This window comes from Balearica regulorum, chromosome 3 (genome assembly GCF_011004875.1).
Source record: "Balearica regulorum gibbericeps isolate bBalReg1 chromosome 3, bBalReg1.pri, whole genome shotgun sequence".
In the NCBI taxonomy this organism is placed as follows: Eukaryota; Metazoa; Chordata; class Aves; order Gruiformes; family Gruidae; genus Balearica; species Balearica regulorum.
This window is the reverse complement of record NC_046186.1, coordinates 103352888-103368370: the sequence shown is the minus strand read 5'-3', so window position 1 is coordinate 103368370 and position 15483 is coordinate 103352888. Positions and strand designations below refer to the sequence as shown.

General features: G+C 40.6%; 1 protein-coding gene across 1 annotated transcript in view; it reads left to right on the top strand.

Annotated features, from left to right (window-relative positions):
* Positions 1-1055: 1055 nt before the first annotated feature.
* USH2A (usherin) overlaps positions 1056-15483 on the top strand; it is a 396138-nt gene continuing 381710 nt past the window's right edge. The window contains exons 1-2 of the mRNA XM_075749252.1: positions 1056-1692; positions 7018-7183. Coding sequence (XP_075605367.1) covers positions 1208-1692; positions 7018-7183 — 651 coding nt within the window. The 5' untranslated portion in view covers positions 1056-1207. The remainder of the gene's footprint in view (positions 1693-7017; positions 7184-15483) is intronic.

Sequence of the window (15483 nt, the reverse complement as noted above, 5' to 3'; positions counted from 1 at the left end):
GGGGGGCGGGTGAAAAACTAAGCCGAGGTGGGACGCGGGGAGGAAGGAAGGAGCCGTGCGCCCCGGACAGCCGCTGCCCGCTGCCGCTTTAAAGCGCGGCAGGCACCGGGCAGGCGGGGGCCGGCGGGGCTGCGGCGGGCCCGGGCCGCGGGGGCGGGGAGGAGGCCGCGGCGTTGCCGGGCGACGGCGGGTGGCGTTGGCGCGGGGAGCCGCCGGGCGCCGCGCCGCTCTCTTCGCTCCTCTCCGCTCCTCTCCCAGGCGGAGTAAATAACGGTAAATCAACTTATTTATCGGCTGCCATCGCGCCGTTCGCCGCCTGCCCCTACCCAGCCTGCCGGTGAGCCCCACAACAGGCGTTCGCTATTAGAAAGATCCACACGGGACAGATGGGGAACGTGGTTTTAATCAGCTTTGCCGAGTGCTGAAAGGAGCAGCGTGAGGTGGGCAGCGGGGTAAGGCACGAAGCGGGCAGTCAGCTTGAGGGACTGGAGGCTCAGGTCCTGCTCGCTGGCACCCAGCACGCCTCAGGAGCAGAGGCAGGGGGGTGTCCCTCAGCATACCCTGAAATGGTGAGGATAGTGCCGAGCAGCTCCCCGATAGCGATGTAAAGCTGAGGTAAGCACCGGGGGATTGTAAATTTAAGATTCAAGGAACTAGCTTGAAACTCTTAGGAAAGAGGTTCAGACGCTGAAGTTGCATGCCCTGGTTTGCTACCTTATTCTGTACTCATTACCTTAACACGCAAAGCTGAGCGTTGACCTCAGGTGACGTGACGGATCTGGGATAAACTCCGCTCAGCTGTGAGCGTGTGCGGGCTCCAGTCAGCCTAGTCCTGTTGCCTTCACTTAGGGAGACGTCTTGGCCATAGGCAGTGAAGGTGTGTGGGTGGGCCTGCTGGTGGAAATTTGGAAGAAGAATTCGAACACTTAAAATCCCTAGTGGGGCACTGCCTCTGTTGGTGAAAAAGGGCACATTCTTCCCACAGATTGTGTCTGTTTTCTGTCGTTTGCAGATACCGGCTGTCACCCACGTGTGTTTCGCTGGCCAGAAGACACAGATGTGCCCTGCGACTGAGTCCTTGCATGAGTGTTTTGAAGATGAAAAGCTACATAAACTCTTAAAGCATACCACCTGAGGACATTGCTACTGACATGGAAATCATTATTTATTTACAGATGCTTTAATCAGGAGGAGCTTTTTTGTAAACATGAATTGCTGGGCTCTTTCCTTGAGGTGTCGTTTCTTGTTTCATGCTATTGAAACATTAATCTTAACTTATTATGACTCCTGTGTGTTGGTCAGCTCCCAGGGACATTTCCCTAGGCTTGAAAATGTGGGAGCTTTCAAGAAGGTGTCAATCGTGCCAACTCAAGCCACTTGTGGGCTGCGAGGCCGAAGTATTTTTTGTCATAGCTCAGTAGCTGTTGAAAGTATCATGTCCTGCACCCAGAGGTTTTGTGTTCAGGAATGTCCATACAGGCAATCACCTTCTTCCTACAAACTGCTTCTTTTGGAAGGCTTTGGTACCTGTATAACAGAGGACAAGAGGGACTTGCATCCAGGGTCCTTCAGCAACGCTTCCAGTTTTATTTTTCATAATCACAAGGATTGCTTCTCTACTCCCCGTTCTCTGAGGCTTGCAGCTTCATTTACATTAACTGTATGGTTGAAACCTGAGCAAGAAGGTGTAATGTAAGTAGTACTGAAGGTGTTTACTTTCCTGGTGCTCTTAAAAAAATTGATCATTGTAGTCACGGTCATTATTAGCAAGCTATTTAAAAGTTTAAAAAGGTACAGTGAGAAACTGTGACGTTTTAAAGCCGTATTTAGGTTGGGATCGTCACAAATGTCAAGACAAGTAGGTTCAGTTTCAATGGCATTGACTCAGATCAATTGCTTTCAGTGGGAACTATCCGTGCATAATATGCATTTCTGTTCTTAAAAACCTAAATTTTTGTTTCTAATTCACATTCCTTCTAAAAGCTGCTAGAAAAACATGCTGTCAGGGGTTTGTGCTGTTGATGCTTTCACGATGGAAAAACATTATCTAAAATTTTAGGAATCCCCCAACACAAGTTTACTCCTTAAAAACAAACAAGGAAAACCCCCAGATCTTTCAAAATGAATATTTCAAAACTATGGAAGAGTTGTCATAGTTTTTCTGGAAGATCTGGGGAATGTTGACTGAACGAGAGGTCATGTTGCTACTTTAAAAAAAAAAAGATTCCACTATTCAAACTGCTAGTGGAATTTTACTAGATGTTCACAAAGTAGACGTGGCCAAGCACCTTTCCTCTCTTATTTGCCTATGTGCCACATTTTTAGCAAATATTGCTGTTATAAGTGGCCATTCAGCATGACTGGGCCTTACTATAAAGAACGATTTGCTTTTTGAAAAATGCATCCCAAATCCTGCAAAAAAGTTCCCTTCATCTATCACAAAATGCAGAGCCTTCTACTCTTTCTTACCTTGGTTGTGCAGATCCTCTTTAAAGTGAAGGACATAAAGTATAGTACATTCCTTCAGAGTATGTCACAAATGCTTTTGTACTTGTGCTCGTAACTTCTTACAACGAAACTAATGTACTACTTTGTTGTAGCATTCTTGACGTTTATTTTGCATGCTGCTGTGTAGTAGTAAGTTGTCTAGGGGTGTGAAAATCATCAAAACAACAGAAATGTCTACAATTATAATGATATATGTAAAATTATAGTCTGTTTTATGCAAGAATAACTACCTTTAAAAAAAAATCAACCTAAGTATAGAAATTGTAGTTATGGAGGGGAAATAAATGAGATCTGCAGAGCAAAAGTAATTTTAGTTTGAGCTTAAGTTCAACCAGCTCAGCTGAAGGTATGTGTAAAGGTCTCTGGAGCTTTGGCCTCCTGTCTTTCACAGACAGGATTTTCTATATGATGTTTGAATCTTGAATGGCAGAGAGTCCATTCCTGGGGTTGTCCTATGCCATGAGTTCATGTCCACACATATGTATCAGTCTTGTTCTGCAGAGCATATGCCTAACGTGAAGCAGAAATGTCCTGCTAATTTCCAAGCAAGCTGTTGCAGTGATGTGTTGAGTGAGATCCATGAAACTCTTGTCAATAGGAGAGGTTTTTTGCTTGCATGGAGCCTAAAACAACGAAACGTATGTCCTTAGTTTCAAATGATTAAGTGCTGTGCAGAAACCAGACTTTACCGATGTCTGATTATCCATGGACTAGTGTAGAACATTAGCCTCCAATTGCTACTGTGTTAATAACTACACAAGGTACATACTCCTGTTCAGTGGGTTTTATAGATCACTTTAAAATTTGAATGTTTTTATTCAATTTTTGTAATAGATCACTTCATTTTCCTGCCTTGTAAGATTGCTGCTATTCAACATGTAGAAATGACAATAGTAGAGCCCAGTCCTGAAAATTGCAGTTAGACAACAGTTATTCCAGTGGTCAGGATGATATGCCACTGTCCAGACTCTTTTTGCACTGTTCACAGAAAGAAGTGTGTTAATTTTTCTTTCTTCATAAGAGAAATACAGAGCTGCTGTTGTGGTGAAACAGTAATTGCACAGGAATAGCCACTGAAGCTCAACTCAGAAGGCATCCTGCAAAAGAGAAATAGTTTAACAGCAAACTAAGATGTTTTTCCTTTTATTGTATTAGTTTAGTGAGTTCTTCAGCTTGGCAGAAGGAGTTTGACTTGCCAGATGTCCTACATTTTGCAGTCCCTGATGGGGACTTGTCCATGTTAGACATCATTTGTGAGACCTTTTAAACCCCATTATACAGCAGAGGGACTTCACAGGACTGGGAGTTGTTCTAACAAAGTCTTTGCACTGCCACCAAAACACTAGGAAGATGAGCCAGAGCTAGTTGCTCATTTTACTAGGAGAATAGTTGGAAGTTTAACAAGGTATTTTGTTTACTGATGAAGTGCTCTTACATCAAGTTCAGCAGATCTGTAGTTTTTGGACATGCCATACTAATGCGTTTCTGCGTGATGAATGTTATATGGTCTGGCTGCTAGAGAGGGCTTCGGAAAGAAGCTAGGTGTGTTGCTGTATAGTATCCTATTGCATCCTTGTAAAGACTGTGACGTTTCTCTTAGACGTGCGCCCAGGTAAGAGAATAGCAGAATTTTTCTGCTAGAAGTTACTGTGCTGGCTGAAGTGAGAGATACTGATGCAAGGATCCAAAGTGTGAAGGCCCTTTAAAGATTGTGACATTTTTTGGGGAGCAAATATATGTGGATAATCAAATACACCAAGAATTTTCTTCATCAATTTCATGTACCAAGTTTTCTTATGTGAATCTGGGAAAGAATATACTTTCATACAAAGAGAAGAAAGTCACGTCATGTTATAGATTTATTTGAAGCCCTAATGTTCTAAGTAAGATGTGTAGCATATTTGTACATATGCTTTTAAGTCACTGCATATTGGAAATCTTGACGAAAAGCAAGAGAATAGTGAGAAAACACTGACATTTGTACTGCAGTCTCTAAATTTACTTTCCCTTTAGGCAGTAAGTGCAATAAGTGAGCAAAGCTCTGTCCTTGAAATTTATTCTTTCCCCATGCTTCCTCTCTTACTGCATGTACTCATCAGTTAATATAAGTGCTTTCAGTAAGCCTGTGGGTAGCCTGTAAGTAAGCCTTAGCACAATATAGGAAATTGTGTATGATGATAACACTTCACAATGGAATAGGATAAGAATATGAGTAGAAGCTTAGCATATATGAGCTAAGGGAAAAGGTCAGGGAAAATGGCCTGATGGGCAGTAGATGTATTTTTTTTCAACTTTATCTAAAGGACTAAAATCATATTCTAATGTAAACCATCTGAATGGATATAAACTTACAGGAATTGAACTGAAAGGGAGAGTTGCCTTAAGATACCATACATCTGATTTTGAACCCATGCTGATGTTCTCATTTGCAAGTGCTCCAGTTAATGTGTGGGGATCACCAGCGTAGCCGTGTTACATTCTCTAGAATATTTTTCTCCTTGAAAGCTGACCAAGCAGATTTGTGTTACTTGCTTTTTCTCCCTCTAACCTCACCTTAGAGAACTATGCAGTCAGGAATTGGGTCTGTGTGACTGCAGGTTACCAGAAGTTGGAAACTTCACAAAGAACAGTGGTTTCTCTCTGTAATCATGGCTGGAATGGAAAATCATGCTCAGAGTCAGAAGTAACGCTTATGCCCATTTCACCTGTGTTAGCACTAGCTTGGGTTTTGGTGGGGTTTTTTTTTCCTTTCTTTTCTTTTTTCTCTTCTCTCTTCTCTTCTCTTCTCTTCTCTTCTCTTCTCTTCTCTTCTCTTCTCTTCTCTTCTCTTCTCTTCTCTTCTCTTCTCTTCTCTTCTCTTCTCTTCTCTTCTCTTCTCTTCTCTTCTCTTCTCTTCTCTTCTCTTCTCTTCTCTTCTCTTCTCTTCTCTTCTCTTCTCTTCTCTTTTCCCCTTCCCTCCTATTTTCTGCCTCTTGAATTTTCTTTCAGTAGCGAGTCACAATTCACATTTGTTCTTTCCAGTTTTCAAAGTGATGTACATCAAGGTCGCTTCCTTTCTTAAAGTCATGACACCTTTGGGGATAAAAACAATGTGGGGATGTTTGTTTTAGATAACTAAAATAAACAAAAAGCTGGATTATCCAATTATTGTTTATCCAGGAACTGGGTAAATCCAGTTCCTAAATATTTTGCTACTTAGCTGAGCCTTCCCTCACATTTATTATCTAGCAAAACTAGCATGTTTACAAGCAAACAAAATATTGAAAAGACTGCTCGACAATATATTAAGAAATGTGTTTTTAGTAAGGTTTGGAAAACAGAAGTCTGCAGTTGTTTTATTGACAACATTCTAGCAAGCTAAAATTGTAACAGTTAAAATGAATTAGTTTTTCTTTTGGATTTAAAGGTGAATTAGTGAATAATGGCAGTATCAAAGAACAGCCTCTTTGGTATTTTTTAATGAATACATGGTAGGTGAAGATGCTTATTGGTAGATGTTTTTTCTGAAATATGTCTAAGCAAATCCTGGTCTCATACAAATTTTATATGCTTCTTTCTTGTGACTTAGTGCACTAATTTAGCCTGGTGTAACTGTTAAAACATTTGACTTTTCATGGGTCAGTAAATTGGGGACTGGATTTCTCAAGCAGTTGAAATGGGAATGCAGAACTTGATAATTTTTGTTGTACTAGTGATTACCTTAAAATATATAGCTGTTTCACAAGTATATATAGCTTATCCTTTCTCAGGACCCTTGGCATCATGATGGTCGGATTGGCAAAAACATTTCTGCAGCTAGATATGCATTGTGGGTTGCTATGGAAGGTGTTCTTTGTACCTTATATGTCAGTGTTGCATTTGATATTCATTTGAAATCTTTTGGGGAAGAAACCTTACAAGTGTCTGGATAGCCTTCTTGCCTTGCTCTGGTTCTCTTATGTTAGAGAAGGGCTGTGTCAAAGGGAGAGTGTAGGGAAAGCTGGTGGTGTTGCTACCTTACCTGGACATATTTGGTGGAAAGATGGAAGACTTATTTCCAAAACTTGTCATTCGTACTGCTTTTTTGTGGTTTTACTACATTTGCCAAGTTAGACTAAGAAAAATCTAAGTCCCTCCACAGGATGTACCTTGTTGCACAGCTTTGTATGAAAAGTGCAGCAGAGACCTGTGCAGTGCTGGCCAGCCACTGTGGTTTCTGTCATGGAACCCTGAAGAGAGGAGGCAAAGTGGACCCCTCTTCCACCCCCAAGTAAACTGGGCTTGCAAACTAAACAAAAAAAACAACCCAAACCTCACAGATTAAGACTGAAACTATCTTTGTTAAAGTTCTTCTACACTTAGTACATCCTGTGACTTTCACTGTCACTGAGCATCTTCTCAAGAGCTGTATTTTTAACGTTTATTTTAATGTATTCTGGTTAGCATCACTTTAAAGTATAGCACCTTGGCAAGAATGTGTATATGTGTGTGCCTCTGACCTTATGTTGTTTTTCTTGGTTATTTCCAAAGGTGTGTGATAGAAAAGGCTATTGATGGGCAGACTGTGTTCAAACTCTCAATCTCTGAGAAAGAGACCATGTTTTATTATCGCACAGTAAATGGTTTGCAGCCACCAATAAAAGTAATGACACTGGGGAGAATTCTTGTGAAGAAATGGATTCATCTTAGTGTGCAGGTGAGTAAAATAAAAACCATTTAATATTTGTTGAAATACAAGGTTTGTGTGAGAATGGTATAACTGTATAATATAAAAGGGTAAATTGGGGGATGTAACTGATAACTCTCGAGTTTTGTAGGTAAGGATCTTAATTTGGAAGCTCATTTTGAGGTAACTGATAATTCAGCACTGCAAAGAAACACTGTGCCCATTCTTCTGCACAAACAAGACTGAAAATTCTCACCCTTAAGAACATGAGTATTTGGGGTGAAAAAAAGCTACTTATTTCTAACATTACCAATAAGTCTTGGGTGCCTGAGATTATTTCCTAAAAAAGAGAATGTCATCCTTATCTATATGTGCTAATGTATTTATCTTAGAGGCATGTCCCATTTAATTTTAAAAACTTCTCACTGTGCATGTAAGTAAACGTGTATGAGTTTGTGCAGGATCAATCAAGCTAGTATGTTATAGAGCTATTACCTCTTGTTTTAAAAATATGATTCAGAATTGTTAAAACACAATCCTTGTGTTCTAAAAATCTTCTGTTGACATAACTTTTTAATAAGTGTATAAATATCCACTGAGGATAAAACAAAATTGAGTTTGTTAAAATTTAAACTGTATGTACAAAAATCAGTAAACAAACACAGAAGAAATTAAAATTCAGTTATTTGCATGTCTTGCCATTCCCAATAGATGGTCTAGTAAATTGTATTTGTAAGCCAAGTTCAACTAATAATTATAAAACGCAATTATCAGGTATTGAAATGTTTATCTTCTTCCTTCCTTCATTTCTTTTATCCATTCTATTAAATTTTATTTGGTTTACAGCACAATCAAGAATAGTTTTCCTGCTTTCTTAAACTTGCTAAAAGGTATTGACTGTGATTTGGATTTTTAGTGCTGATCTTGTCACTTGTAAGAAGTATCTAAGCTGACGTCTTTATTTTTTTGCAGTTTTCTTTTTTTCCAGAATAACAGCATGGTAGTGCGAATAAGATTTTGGCTGTTGGATTAAAAGAGTGACCTTAAGGTAGAACTAATGAACTTTACACTTCAAACACTCCAAGGGTGCTATATTACTGCTGCTGCTGTCAGCCACGTTTTATACTAGCCTCAAAAACTGCTAAAGCCTGGAATAGCAAAGCGAAGAGTGAAAGGGCTGGATTTAAATACCCGCACATATCTTAAATGGTATTACAAAGAACCCTCAAGCACTCTGTAGAATTTGGGCCTTTGTTTCTTTGGGGAAAGTTGTTCAATATGTAGCAGGAGTAAAGAAGCATAGCTTCTAGACCCTTAAAGGGACTGTAAGCTTAATACCTTTTCCAAGTTTCTGAGCTCAGGGTAGAACCTTACATTCTGTGATTTGTGGTATTGTAGGATTCAACTTTCCATTAAAGATGACAGCAGCTGCAGCATGATCCATTTAGCACTAGGTCTGGCTATGAAACTTTAGGCAAAGCTTTGGTTGGTCGTTGGGGTTTTTTTCCTCCTTTTAGCAGCTGTCCAAAAGCATTTTTTCTATAAATGGAGAAATAAATGGAAAATGAGAATGAGAGACCATGCAAAAATATGCAAAAGTAACATTCATATGGAAGTGTCTGTGTCTTCAGACAATACTAGTATTTGATCATGATATTTATTTATGATTCTATGATGATGTATATTTGAATATAGGTGTTTCCTTAAGCTGATGAAAAAGTCTTCTGAAGATAAAGCACTATGTAGTTTTATAGGCATTAGTAATTTTATTTAAAAGCAGTGGGAGTGTCTGGAGTTTCCACCTAAAAGTGCAAATCATCTGATCGTACCACAAATGTGACTCTTGACTTCTCTGACTAACTAGCCTTCTCCCCAGGCAATGCCCATGCGGTAGGGGATGGGCACTGCAGTGTGGAGGAGAGACCTTTCTGTGGGCTGCAGGTGAGCTACCTGGGGCAGAGGCAGCAGAAGCTATAATGGCACGCTGAGTGATAATGGCCTACTACTATTTTGAGCTTTTCCAAGTCAGTCAGACTATGTAGACTTCCATGCTCTCTTGTTGAGGCAAAATTGCCTCTAATACCTGTAAAGTATTAGCAATCTCAGTTCTGTGTCACTGTTGTAGGCATAACCGTTATTTTCTAGCAAAGACAAGCCCTGGGACTGAGCACCGTGGCTAGTAAATTAGAAAGTTTGCAGTCATCCTATAGCCACGCTGGTCTGGAAGTAGGTATGGTGTTATCAGTGCAGTTGCTATATAATCTTCTATGGACACTAAAAGGAAATTGTTGTTGGATGTGAAACGCCATGTATGTGGCCGTGATGTTTAGCCACAAGCTATTAGGTTTAACTTAAGCTAACAGTAGATTCAGCACCGTTTTAGGTACTTTGCAGAATTTAGAACATTGTTTGGCATTCTTTTTATTTGGGATCTAGCCAGAGCTGGGTGACATGTCCTGATGTAAAAAAAAATTAATCTATTCAGACTTGTTTGGTAGCTTGCTTGATATGACTTTTGTCTAAAAGAAAATAATGCTTGTGAATGTTCTCTTATGGGGCAACTAAATTCTGTTCCTGATAAGATAATTGAAAATATGGAATGGATATTTTTGTGCATGTAACAAAACTTGTATATGTGGGGAAAATGTCATTTAAAAAAAACAGCAAATAGCAGCATTGCTATTTGGAGTCGCAGGACCCCTAAAAACCTCATCTGTGAATTTAAGATGGAGAGGGTTGGAATGGGATGCTGCTATGCTAAATAGAATTTTACATAAAGAAATTATATTCTCTATGCATGAGGCATAATAGGCACAAGCTATTCAGATTATTTTTTATATAAGTATGTACTTTTACAATTTTTAGGTAGTATAATTCAAATACCAGTAGTAACTGAAGATGTATGTAGTAACAGCTCTTTTGTTTATTATGAAAATATTTTAATTTTGTGCCAGAGGTGTGGGCATCTAAGCTACTGACAGTTCGTTTGGTTTCCCAAAAATTTAAGTTAGAAGCATTAAATGCTCCAATTAATATCCCTGGCCTTCAATATGCATGACTCTTCTGGTAGATGAAGAATTGGGGATTGAAGCACAAGGCTTTGCATGCAAAGTTGGTGACAAGAACACAGCTAAGGGAGACTGTGGGATTTGGTTTTGGTAAGCGTTCACAGCAGATTGGTGTGTTTGTTTTTAGCAGGTTGGTTGTAGTTTGTGAAGAGTGTGTGTGTGAATGGTGTAGCTGACCATGAGAGAGACCACTCTGCCAAGGAGCTAGGGTGCAAACCCATCTCTGAACACAGGTATGCCTAATATGAGACTGATGTGGCCAAAGAGCTCCAAAGCCAAACAGTTAGTAGGAGCTGGGACCCTGCAAACAAAGGAGTTCTTGTGGTCAGTAGGAAAAATTGAAATATTTATGCATAAATGCTAGGCAACAGACACCATGAAGTACTGGTTGTAGATTTGAAACTGAGGTTAGAAAGAGGGGAAATATGGTAGGATGGCAGATATGTTTGGAATTCACGTATAGGAGCATATGCCTATTCAGGAATGATAAAAATGAAAGTTAAATGGTGGAATAGCACCAAATAGTAATTAAATGATAAGAAGAAAGGACAGCACAGACTGAAAATAATTTCTTTGGAATAAAATAATTCTAGAGGAAGAGAAGGCTAGTAAATGAATTCTGCTGAGATAATCTAGGAATTTAAATCCTTGGGTTTGGATTTAGATGTGTAATTCGTTAGAGGGAACTACTACTAAGAACTGTGTCGTTGCAGAGACTTATTCTCCAGTTTATAGCTGGAAAATTAAAGTTTTGTGAACAAGACCAGGGCCCAAACATTCCTGTATGTTCTGCCTGAAAGATTTCTTCTTCAACAAGATGCTGAAGCAGAAAGCGTGGCAGCTCGTGGGGGACGGTGGGCAGGGATGAGTGCCTCTTCAAAGGAGGGACATTCCACTGGCTGAGTGGGACACTTGGAAGTACAGACAAACCAGCAACCAGGCACCGTTCTGTGACCATCTGCACAGGTCCAGGATACCTATCCCACCTGACCCTCAAGGCAGAACGGTGAGCATTCCTCTGAGAGCAAAGGCTGCAGCTCTGGCTGGGGGATCTGCACCATCTACCCTAGTGGTGGTCGATGCGTCCACCCAGATGGAGCTGCTAAAAGAAGAGGCTGCAGGGAGTGCCTAAACCTTTCTCCCGGGTCAGGGATAGGTGGCAGACCTGCCTGCAAAAGGTGTGCCCGGGTGGAGGACTTCCTGCAGCAGATAACTATGCTGCAGGAGGCGGTGAGAAGACTGAGTAACATCAGGGAGGCTGAAAAGTAGGTGGAGAGCTGGTTCCAAGCATAGTCTGCGCTGGACTCACAGCCAAACAGCCAAAACCTCCCCACCAGCACACACACCAGGGAGAAGGGCCAATAATGCAGAAGAATGGAAGCTTATGATGGCAAGGTCCAACAGGAGGAAGAGACTTCCCCGAAGCCTAAGGTGCCCTTGCATAACTGCTTCCCCGCTCTGCAGACTGAAGAGGAAAGACCTGCCACATCAAGAGAGATGCTGAAGCTGAGTAAGGCAGACTGATCTGCTCCCCATGTAACAACCAGTGCAACTAAGAAAAGATGGCAGGTGATAGTAGTAGGTGACTCTCTTCTGAGAGGTAGAGGCACCCATGTGCTGACTTGACGCACTCTCTAGAGAGGTGTGCTGCCTACTGGTGGCTTGGATCAGGGACGTCACCAAGAGACTACCAAGGCTTGTACAGTCCACTGTCTAGTATTCGCTGCTGTTTGTTTCATGTAGGTACCAGTGATACAGCCAGGATCTGTCTGAGGAGTTTCAAGAAGCATTATAGAGCCCTGGGAGTGGTGGTAAGGGACTCTGGAGTGCAGTTAGCTTTTTTTTTTATCAATCCTCCTGGTCAAAGGGAAGGGGTTTGAAAGGGCCAGTCAAATCTGGTGAGCCAACAAATGGAGAAGGCTCTGGGACCCCTTACCTAAGGAAAGCTGGAGAGGGACTGTTTACAAAGTCATGTAGTGATAGGACAAGGGGTAATGGCTTTAAGCTGAAGGAGGGTAGATTTAGATTAGTTATTAGGAAGAAATTCTTCACAGTGAGGGTGGTGAGGCACTGGAACAGGTTGCCCAGAAAGGTTGTAGATGCCCCCTCCCTGGAAGTGTTCAAGGCCAGGTTGGATTGGGCTTTGGGCAGCCTGGTCTAGTGGAGGGTGTCGCTGCCCGCAGCAGGGGGATTGAAATTAGACGATCTTTGAGGTCCCTTCCAACCCAAACCACTCTATGATTCTATGAAAGTTTGGATACCAGCTTTAAGTGATCAGGGCATTATTATTAGAAATACGGGTTTCAAAAATAATGTTGAGTATTCATAAGTAGGTTCAGATGTAATAGAAGAATAAACAGCTCTTTGGTTCTGTAGGTACACTTTTGGGTTTCAAAGAGAACAAACAAATAGGACTAATAAAACAAGATGAACTGCAGAGACCATAAATTGAATGGAAAAAATGCCTGGGGGTTATTAAAAATAAAAGAATTAAGAGGAATCTCTGCCCTTAAATAAAAAATTGAGATGTAGTGTCTAGGCTTATCTGAGTGAATAAGCACCTTTGCAGTTAGAGATGGCAGAGTCTACAGGCACTGGGGAAAGGGGAAGCAAACTCACAGAAAATGCTATATAGGAATAGAAATAAAACTGTAAAGATATCAAGCTGAATTAGACTTTGCAACGAGTGTTAAATGGTAAAAAGTTCTTCAGATTTTTTTTTGGTGTAAAACAGTAAGACTTGTGTACAGTGAAGGTGTGCTTGAGATTAGTTTGGGGAACTTAAATCATCCCTAAATACTTTGCTTCTGTTTTCAATGAGGATAATGATAACAATCAGAAAGTTATTTCTGTGTGACAGAAATGAATGTATGGAAACAAGTGATCGTAAAGAGGTAGCAACACAAATTTGCAAGCTTATTGTGTACATGGTGATGCAATCAGATGGTATTTGCCCCAAAATTATGAAAGAACTGGTACATAAAATCCTTTGACAAAGAGATTTTATGCAAATCTATCACGTCAGAGGTGGAGCTATAATACTTACATTTAGGAAGGAGAGTGTCATGGGTTGATGCTGGCCAGCAGCCAAGCACCTAGGCCCCCCTTTATCCCCGCAAGTGGAAGAGGGGAGAAAATAGCAATAGCAAAAGTGAGAAAACTCATGGCTCAAAATGAAGGCAGTTTAACAGCTGAAGGAAAGGGGGTGGGAGGGGAACAAATGATGCAAAGGCAATCACTCACCACCTCCCACAAGCAGACTGCTTCCCAGCCAGTCTCCGAGCAGCAGCCACCATGTAAAACCCCTGTCTCCCCAAAGTCCTTCTACCCCAGTTTTAATTGCTAGCAAGAAGTTATACAGTAGGGAATATTTGGGTCAGCTGTCCTGGTCATGTCCTCTCCTAACTTTTTGGCCCAACCCTAGCTTACTGCTGAGGTGGGATGGGGCAACAGAGTGGGAAAAGAGAAAGACTTGACACTGTTCAAGCACTCTTCAGCAACAGCCAAAATATTATCAATGTTATCAATGGTGTTTTAATCACAAATTCAGAACACATGACCATACAGGGTGCTGTGCAGAAAGTTAACTCTGTCCTAGACAGACCCTGTACAAAAAGGAAGGAAAAAGGATCTTGGCAATGCAGACCTATTTGTCTTGACACAGTGGCATATGAGAATTTAGAAAAGATCTTTGAAGGAATAGATAAAGATGTGGAGCTAAATGAAAAAGGGGATAAAATGCAGCGTGGATTTACTGAAGATAGCTCATCACTGTCTAACCTCTCAGCTTTTTTGATGAGAAAACTGATTTTCAGGCAAAGTAAATGTGTCAGATTTCCTCTATCTGGATTTCAGTTCAGCATTGATGTAACAACCCCTGAGAAGTTGTAGGGTCAAAGGGAATGCTTGTGGGGAGGGTTGGCAATAGATACTGCTGGAAGGAACTTGCTTGTAATCCTGGGGGCAGGGGAGAAGGGAGGCAAAAAGGCAATTGAATTCCTTGAGAATTAGTATTTGGACCAGTCTTGTGGTGTATTTTCATTAATGATCTTGGCAGAAATATTACCAGTGTACTGATAATACTAGCTGGTAACATATTGTGGAGAGGCATCATCAGGAAGAGGAACAGTAAGATGTCATATAGGAAGAATGGCATGACTGAAAGGACTAGGGTAACTGACATGAAATAAAATTTGGTATTACAAAATGCAAAGTAATGAACTTGAAATTCCTCACAATCTTTTGCTAAGTAGTTAATCATTAGAGAATTGCTGAAGTAGTAGGCCCAGGTAGCAATGATGAGTTACTGGCATGATGTGGCTACAAAAAAGGCATGTGTTGGGGAAACCTGTCAGGGAGGCATTCCCACTAGTGAGAGAAAAACATCATTGCTGCTGCTCCAGACTCTGGTGAGATTTCACACAAAATGTTGGGTACCACAACAATTCAAACAATTTCTGTCCTTCATGTTTAAGCAATATAATTCAGAACAGAGCTACTAAGCCTATGATGACAGTGAAAGTCTCTATGCAGGTCTTACAGAACATGATTTGGAGAACCTTCTTTTGGGAATTAACTATAGCGAAGAATAGGAAGTTATACAGCTTTCTTCTCTAAATCTGTTGGAGTGTAAACACCAGGCAGAAGAGGGGACTATCTAAGTTGGAGACTGAGTCTGTTCTGTTGCAGCAGAGTGTTTCTGAAAAAGTATTCTCATTAGAATAGTAAGGATAAGAAAAGGTTGTGGGTTTTTATTTTTTTTAATTCAATAACTTTCATAAAAAGGGTAATGTGGTATAGTGCATCCAACAGGAAAAGATGGGAATTTATATGAATTAGTTGTTATGTAGGTGGACTGTGGGACTTTTTTCTTTTTTTCTCTTCCTGCAGTATTACTATAACAACGGCTGCCAGCAGGATGTTGGACATGAGTCACTAATAGTCTTGGAATAGACAGTTGCAAAAGCTACTTGAGACTAGATGGTATCAGTCTAAGAGTAACTTCATACTTTTTAATAGTGTATGTGGCCTTCTCAATATGCAGTATATTGCTGACAGAGCTATTGGCTATCCATGTCTTTGTTCTTTATACCCAATAAACATTCAGGAAAAATCATCCTTGAAAAGTACTGCTGAGGTAAGTTGAAGTGGATTTGCAACAAAAGTGAATTATGATAATTTTTTTTCTGCTCTCAATTAATATGACTTATTTTTCTCTAATGATGTCTGCCTTTATGTTCCACTGCTTATTATTTGTAAAGG